The sequence below is a fragment of the Eurypyga helias genome, unplaced genomic scaffold (genome assembly GCF_000690775.1).
Source record: "Eurypyga helias isolate BGI_N326 unplaced genomic scaffold, ASM69077v1 scaffold33682, whole genome shotgun sequence".
Lineage (NCBI taxonomy): Eukaryota > Metazoa > Chordata > Aves > Eurypygiformes > Eurypygidae > Eurypyga > Eurypyga helias.
In genome coordinates, this window is record NW_010237338.1 from 6,464 (window position 1) to 14,717 (window position 8,254).

General features: G+C 54.4%; 1 protein-coding gene across 1 annotated transcript in view; it reads right to left on the bottom strand.

Annotated features, from left to right (window-relative positions):
• USP31 (ubiquitin specific peptidase 31) overlaps window positions 1-8,254 on the bottom strand; it is a 13,710-nt gene that overhangs the window by 2,821 nt on the left and 2,635 nt on the right. The window contains exons 4-13 of the mRNA XM_010147426.1: window positions 7,771-7,906; window positions 7,122-7,266; window positions 6,183-6,366; window positions 5,178-5,289; window positions 4,399-4,493; window positions 3,819-3,896; window positions 3,222-3,351; window positions 1,877-1,996; window positions 1,484-1,709; window positions 455-648 (exon numbers count right to left, since the gene is read on the bottom strand). Of these exons, the coding sequence (XP_010145728.1) occupies window positions 455-648; window positions 1,484-1,709; window positions 1,877-1,996; window positions 3,222-3,351; window positions 3,819-3,896; window positions 4,399-4,493; window positions 5,178-5,289; window positions 6,183-6,366; window positions 7,122-7,266; window positions 7,771-7,906 (1,420 nt within the window). The remainder of the gene's footprint in view (window positions 1-454; window positions 649-1,483; window positions 1,710-1,876; window positions 1,997-3,221; window positions 3,352-3,818; window positions 3,897-4,398; window positions 4,494-5,177; window positions 5,290-6,182; window positions 6,367-7,121; window positions 7,267-7,770; window positions 7,907-8,254) is intronic.

An 8,254-nucleotide genomic window follows, 5' to 3' on the forward strand; every position in this document is an offset into this window, starting at 1 on the left:
ACCGCCGAGGCAAAGCCCCTGCTCTTAGGAGGCAGCCACGGTCATAGGTGAAAGGCAGAATGGCACTTGTCCCAGCGCGCTCTGACCCAAGGGAACCGGTGCGACAGCAGGCAGACCCAGAGCAGCCCGTGACGCATCGCACACCCTCTCTGTGACAGTGAGTCACCAAGTCTGCACCCACCCCCAGCTCACCCCCCAGAGAATCCAATGGCTCTGGAGGAATAAGCCGGGTTTCTGCCCTGGTTTGGACAGGGGCAGCTCTGAGCAGAATTACTGGGGCAGAGGCTCCCCATCTCCCCAGCCTCTTTGTCACCACTGGCCTTAACAGGAGGCGGGGGGTTTCCCGGGTGCCCTGGGTCACACCAACAAGCCTCACCCCGTCCTGCAACAGAAAGCGGGGGCCTAGGCAGAGCTGGGCAGAACAACCTGCAGTGGGATGAGCCATCCGTGAAAGACAAACCGCAGCTACTCCTCGCCAGCGGGGCTCACCTGCCACAGAGCTGTTCGCAGACCACGACGGGATTGCTGTGCGTCTCTGGTAGAAAAGAATGTAAGCTGTCTGCTTGCAGACCTCATTTTCGGAAAGCTGCTGAACATCACTGTCATCAAAGCAGTACCACTGGCCATCAACCGAGTTTTTGCAATACGCTGCGAGAAAATACGTTGCTGTTAGACTTCCCTCACTTCTGTTGCTCTCAGGTTTGCTGTACATCAACTTAAACATGACCTTGGCTGCTACAATGGGCTCAGAGGAGAATGAAAGGCATGGATCTATTCCTGCAACACAGCCTCTTGCAGGCTGAGTGGCAAGGTGAGGGCCTGAGCACAAACAGCTCACATTTCAGGACATGCTTGGCCCAGCATTACCGCTCAGAACACAACACCGTCTGGGGCGTTCGGTCACTTCCCGTTCTGCTACTTGTGGCCATCTGCCCCCCTCAGTGAACCTCCTTCTGACTGAGCCCACCCAGGACAACACAGCCCAGGGATGCACATCAGAGGGCGAAACTGGGGACGTGCATTTTCTGAGCTGCTGGGTGAAGTCACACAGATCCTGAGAACCATCAAGCATCACCAGCTGCCCTGGGAGCTGGTGGAGTGAGCAAAGAGGAGTTTGTAACCTGGCTGCGCACACAGGCAACCTGCAAATACTTCCCGTGCCTAACAGCCTCTTGCAACTACGGAACTTCTGTGTTGAGTGGCCGGAAGCGTTTCGGAAACACTCATGGCCAGTTGCATTACTCTGAAGGGAAAAAAAAAAAACAAAACAGCAGGGAGAAACGTACAGTAAGACATTTGGGGTCAAGAGGCACTGCTCTGCTCCTCCGTTGCGAAGGTTACCCTTCCGGTATCACAGAGCCAGCCCCTGGCAGCTGGTTGGGTCCTTTGGTCAAGAAAGATGAAGTCATGACTGTTCACTAGAATAACCTAACCCCTTCCTTCCTGAAAGGATCCAACACACAGAACAGTGCAGGATACTTGCCTGTGTAGTGTCCCCCTTGCATGGTGCCATGATGGTTGCAGACAGCATACAGGTCATAGATGTAGTCCTCAGGATCCCTTCCGAGGCCGTAAGGTCTCCTCCAAGGTGACCAGTGAGACGGCAGGCTCCAGCTGCTCTGGCTGCGCTTAACCACATGAGGAGTCATGTCCAAGCCACTCAGGGGGAATTTAACCATGTTCTGGAGTTTCATCCTTCGGTCTCCTTCCTGCGTAAACAGAGAACAGCATGAGCCACTGTGGCAGCGAGGCCACCGCACTCGGGGAAAACAAAACCCCGAGGAAAGGAACACAGAGGGCAGGGAGCTGCTTCTGGGAGGGGTCAGGGCACTGTCTGGCCGAGCAACAGTCCCCAGCGTCACCCAGACATCCTTACCTGCCTAAACCTTTTGAGATGTATGATGAGAACATCGGGTAAGGTCCAGAGGCTCAGCGTGATGCTACCCTGCTGCAGCTGCTTGCAGTGTGGGCACCGCCACGCGTCATCTGGGGCGAGCTGCACGAAGAGGCACAAGGGGGTATCAGTGTTGAGATTCCAAGGCAGCTTTCCCTAGGCCACTGCTCCTCTGCTGCCCCGGGCCCAGCGCAGACCCTGACCCCTGCACTCTGTCTACCTCCAGCGTTTTCCAAGCTCAGTGGAAACACAGGGTTCCCCAGGATGCTCCTCAGAATAGCCACAAGCAAAGACGTGAGCCTCACACTGGAGACATCCCGCTGCAAGGGAATTCAGCTAGTGCCGCTGTGCAGAAAAGCTGTTCCCACCTTACAGGCCCCAAGCCCTTTGAAGTGGGGGAGAAGAAAGAACAAAAGACAAAGCTCTGCCAAGCCTGTCTGCTTAAAAGTATTCTCACATAGAACCAGCAGCAAAGAAAGAATTGGAACAGAAAGACCAGTGTACTAGGAATTTTAACTCCGACACCTTGCTGCACTCCAGCAGCCCTCTCCCTCCCTGCGTCCCTGTGACAGAGCTACCAAGAGCAGCGATTTTCACTGTCCACCGAGGAGGATGCATCTTTTCAAAGACACAAACCCGAGGTGCGCCCCCTCCGCAGCCCAGTGCTCAATGCTCAGAGCTACAAGATGTCAACCCGCTCTTAACTCACTTCTGAAAGCAGCGAGGAGAGAGGTTCCAGAGTTATCCAAGCCCACACATCTGCAGACCGGCCCCTTTTACAGATGAGACCCCTCTGGCAAAGAAACACCCATTGGCCACGTGTCCAGGCAAGGGGAAGAGCAAAGCCCTCTCTAGTCTCACCCTCCTCCCACCACGAGCTGAGCTAGAGGAGCAGAGCTGCCATGCAGAACTGAGCTCAGAGGTCCCTGTGCTGCCATTTGCGGGGTCCCACTCAGTGGGGGTTGCCTTGAGCCCACCCCAGCCCTGGTCAGGCTTGGAAAAACACAGCTGCTCCAGTAAATTCCCATGAAGCAGCCACACCATTCGAACAGCCTAGAACGTATGCCAGACACTGTCTTCCCATAGGGAGGGAAGTGCAGAGCAGGGGAGTGTGTTCTCATATCATCATCAGGGGGCAAACCCCAAAGCAGTGCCTCCCACAGCAGAAACCGTCGGCAGAGCTGGTAAAGACTGTGGTGTTACACATGTTCTGCCTCAACAAATCCATGTGTGCAGGACACAGCTACTCTGCTGCCATGGGAGTTCAGGCAGACGTGGTGGACCAGCCGGACCTTCCGAGTGGTGGCTGCGACAGCCGGGCCCCTACCTGTTCCTCTTTGGTGTACAGTTGGAAACACTGCGCTAAAGTGCAGATCTGAGGTTGATGATGAAGCTCTCTCTGCTGGCGAACGCTCTCGGAGTCTGGAATATACTCCTCTTCCGTATTCACAAACAAGCTGCATCAGGGAGACAAGGCATTTACCAGCAGAGCCACCTCCTCCCCACGCTGCCGAGGAGCCACCCTCAAGGTACAACCAGCAGCTCCTTCCCAGATTCGCTGCACTTGAGCCAACTGGCAGGAGATCCTGCCGGGGCAGCCCAGCTGAACACAGGGTGAACAGCTTCGGTGGGCACCTGCCCCAGTTCATCTCAAACAGAAAGAGCTACTCATGGCCCACAGACTCTCACACAAATATGATGGGTGGGGGAAGGAGCCACAGGCGAGAGACCTGCTCCCCAATGCCAAACCCAGGCTACAGAGCACTCCAACTCGGAGCAAGCCTAAGGCACTCAGCCTCAGCCCATCCCCACGGACAGGGGCCAGGGCACAGGGCAGAGTTTGGGGGGTCTCGTGTTTGCTGAAGGGTGCACCGTTGACACAAGCATCGCTCGAGGTGAACACACCCTTCTACTTCATACTTACTAATCTTTCGTTTCTTTATCCCACTCTACCACCAGTTTCACATGTGCAGTTCCCCCCTGTCCACAGGACTTCAATGCCCTGGAGAGAGGAGCAGACAGCAGTCAGGCCACCTTTCCACCCGAAGCCTACGCTATCTTTTACACACACACAGCTCCTCTGCACAAGCCCTTCATCCTCCCTCCCCTCCCACAGCCCAAGCTTGCGAAGGAGCGGAAGATATTCAGCCATCAAAGAACACAGCAAAGCCGGCAAACTCCATCTGCCCAAGCACCTCAGCTCGGTAGATAAACATACGCTTAGTTACCAAGCGTCACCTACAAAAACCTCAAAGAACAGCAGTCACTAGACAGAGAGAATTGGGGAGCAATTCATGCTCTTCTCCATTCCCACAGAGGACAGATTCTGGATGGCATGAGACAACTCAATTCCCACACAGTTCTTGAGGACGCTCCGCCGTTTCCCTGTTCCTCAAGCCCACGTGGTCCATTCCCCACACCAAGACCGCCCCTTTCTGCACGGCTAACACGGAGCTCCCAGCTGACAAACCTCTGTCCAGGCCGGGGAACGAGCGCCAACCCACCTTTCCACCGTCGGATGGCAGAGGGGTCGCTCCTCCTGAGGTAGCAAGTACGTTATGCCCACAACACTGACCACTCGCAAGCTGAACGGGCAAACCTGCGACGAAGAGTAGTAGCCACCTCAGTGCCTCAAGCCCGCCTCACCTGTGTGCAAACCTGCTCTGGGACCAGCGGACAAGTACTTTTTCCTAGAACGTGTGTTTTATGGGAAAACAAATGCACAAGGTCTCACACACGCCCACACCGAGCAGCTCGGGGGGGTGAGGTACAGCAACTGAGGCTTGTTCCCAACAGCTCCCAGAGGGGATACCCCCCTCCACCCCCTGCCCTCAGATCTCATCAGAAACACAGTCATAAGCACACGATGCAGCTTTTCTTTGAGGAAGCCCCACCAAGCAGGGGATTTCGCTGCAGGTAGCGGCACTGACCTCTCATGTACTGTTTGCGGGCAAGGAAGGGAGCGAAGCACACGATTCCTTCACCCATCAGTCTAAGTTCAGCTTTTCTTTTGAGGAAACCCCATCAAGAAGGGGATTTTGCTGCAGGCAGCGGCACTGACCTCTCACATACTGCTTGGGGGCAAGGAAGGAAGCGAAGCACGCGATTCCTTCACCCATCAGTCTAAGGTGACCTGTGCCGTGCAGCAAATGGACATTATCCCACAAAGAAATACTGGGAAGCCATCAGGTCAGCATCTTCACCACCCCGAGTAACTGCCTCCCCCTTCAGTTCACGTCACGCAGAGCTGGAAGTCTCAGAACAGCCGAACCATTTGGCTCACCTGCAGGCAGGCTGCAGGCCGCAGGAAATACTGCATCTTCTCCAAAATTTCCTTCTGCAGAATATCCCAAGCAATCGTTTTTTCCAGATGCAACACAAAGGGCAAGCCAAACCTACAGTATGGAGTAGCAATTGAGGGAGCAATTAAAGGATTATTCTGTTCAGCAACAGGATCCCCAAACTCTCTCAGTGCCGCCCTCCTCATGCAGCACCTACGGAGCTCAGCAGGCTCTGGATGAAACTCCCCCGACACCAGGCATTTAAAAACCGTCTCCAGGTGCTTAACTTTCATAAGATCATGGAATGGTTTGGGTGGGAAGGGATCTTACAGCCCCCACAGTCCCACCCCCTGCCATGGGCAGGGACACCTTCCACTAGGCCAGGTTGCTCCAAGCCTCATCCAGCCTGGCCTTGGACACTTCCAGGGATGGGGCATCCACAGCTTCTCTGGGCAACCTGTCCCAGTGCCTCCCCACCCTCTCCGGGAGAGGAAGAGGAGCATGGTTACGGCTGCCCACCCAGAGGGCCCTTGTTGATGGGCTCTGCGCTCAAGCTGCTCACTTCAGGCTGCAGAGCTGCACAACCGTTACCTGCCCAGGGTAACTTTTGTGGAACAGGCTTCAGGGCTGAGATAGTTCTCGGTCCCGACTGGTACAAACGCCTTGGCCGTGGCAGACTCTTGCTTCTCCCACCCCATTTGCATCCCAATTAAAAACGTCCAGCCATGACAGGACCTGGTTAGACGTGCTCACTGCTCTCCAAAACCAGACAGCTCTGGAGAGGCGGCACAGCCCCCGGCTGGGTGCTTTCACCACTTCCAGTAGCAGTGGGCTATTTGGAGTTCACCAAATTTAGGAATATCTGGCTGCATTCACTGATGTTTTACGATCACTGTGTTCTTTAGCACCTAAGGAATGAGAGCTGCCGCTCCTTTGTGCTGCACAGGGAGCAAAGCCCAGGCCAGCTGAGGAAGCAGGCAGAGCAACACCGCGAAGCTGCCAGTCACCTTCTGCTCTGCTGTCCGGTGCATGCCCTGTTACACACCAGCAGCACAATCTTGTCACTCGCTGCTGCCTTAGTAGAGGACTGTTCCAGTTTTCCAGACTTCCCTGTTCCTTGGGAGTAAGATATTGTTCGGGAGTGCTCAGTGCCACATTTCAAGTTATTCAGGTTATTGTTCACATGTATTCCTGAAAAAAAATAGGAAAAAGGAACCGTTTTGTTGTGTCATTTGCCTTTAATGCCCTAATGCCCCCTCAAGAAACCCTCCTCTGGCTGCAGAGGAGTAGGGCAGGATGGAATCAAGACTTTTTATTACTCACATGAAGGCTTCAAAGAGCAATTACTTTTCATAGCGACTATTTCTTTACAGAAAGGAATTATCTGCAAGTGCCCACCAAACTGATTTTTGACAGTAATTTGTACACATACTCATAGCTTTGTCTGCTGCAAGAAAAGCTGGAGTGACAGACACCCTCCTTGCTACTTCCCATAATAACATTTGCCTCTGACTGCACTCAGTCTACCCAGGATCCCTTTCACTGAGGGAGATGCAGAGAAGCTCAGGGCTTTGAGCTTTCAAAGGGTGTGTTCATTCCCGAGACTGTTTATTCATCACTGGCAATCTGATCTTAAATAACACAATTTCAGCGGCTTCATCTGGTCCCCAGCAGGTCTTTAAATCAACAGATCTCACACTAAGCCAGCCTGGCCTCCAGCATCAGCCCCAGGAAGAGGCAGAAAGGAGCACACATTGCTTCTTAATAACCTCACGGCTGACACCTCCATTCAGTCTTCTGGAATGAGTCTGGAAAAGTTAGAGCTGAAATCAATACACCAAAACAAACTACCTGTGGGACTTCTATTCTCAAGTATATCCTCTTCCAAAACAAGCCTTCCTCACCCAGCCACCTGAGGTAGGCACTACGCAGAGTTATGGACTCACCTCTCTGACTGAGGATCCCCTCGGGCCTAAATATCTCTGGGGTCTCAAAGGCAAAGATGCAGTCGCTCTCGTGAATAGTGTCCAGGTCATCAGTATCGCAGAAGGAACGATGAAACCCGTCATAGTACATCTCCGTCAGCACGATCTGGAGTCAGCAGAAGCAACCCAGAACCCATGAAACCCCCCGTGCCTGGTCCAGCTGAGCTGCCCCCTCTCCCAACTGGGATCTTCCTGCTACAGGATGGCATTCCTCAAAACATCCTGGCATTAGCCAGGAGCGAGGAACAGGGAAAAGGACTGCCACGGTAGAGAAGCTGTGGTAAAAGCAGCACATGGAGAGGTTTTTATGGGATCCAACAGCTTCCTTGAAGGTCTTCCTACAGAGGATTCCTCACGGGTGCCTAAAGGTCCCCTCACTGCCAGCACACACAGATCGCCGTGTGATCAGGTCTCAGGTCTGCTCGCTCCGCTGATGGCTACCCCAGCTCCACTAGGTCTCAAAGCACCAACGGGCAGGGAAAAGCATGGCCCAGATTACCAGTACCCTGCTCCCCCTGTTCAATCATGGGCAGCAAAGTCCAATTCCTGCATATCCAGGATGGGATGAAAGCCCCCACAGGGCACGTGGGCGATGAGCCCAGCCCGTTACCTGCTCCGTGGGTATCTTGGTCTCTGAGGAGACGGCCTCCCGCAGCCTGGCCACCGTTCCGGAGATGGGCACGGCCACGCCGATGCGCATGCAGTGAGAGCACTTCCCCTGGTAGACCACGGTGACATAGAGGGGCCTGCGGAGAGCAGGGGGTCACTGCCGGGGCTGGGCACTGGCCTCAGCCCCCCCGCCAGCCCAGCCGGGCACAGCCGGCTGTACACGAGCGGCAGCACCGTCTCCCTCAGGACCCACCTCACCCAGAGCTGTCTCTGGAAACCAGAGACACTGGGTTTCCAAGGACTCCTTTCCTACTACACGGGCTGGTGTTACGTGTTCCCACAGACAAAGGCATCTCAAAAAAAGCTCCAAAGTTCAAACCAACACTCTATTATGAAGCAATGACAATTTTCCAACAAGGATCCTTTAACACAGCTTCGGACAGTCTGGAGCAGCACCTCGAAGCACTCTGAGCTGCTGCTGGGTG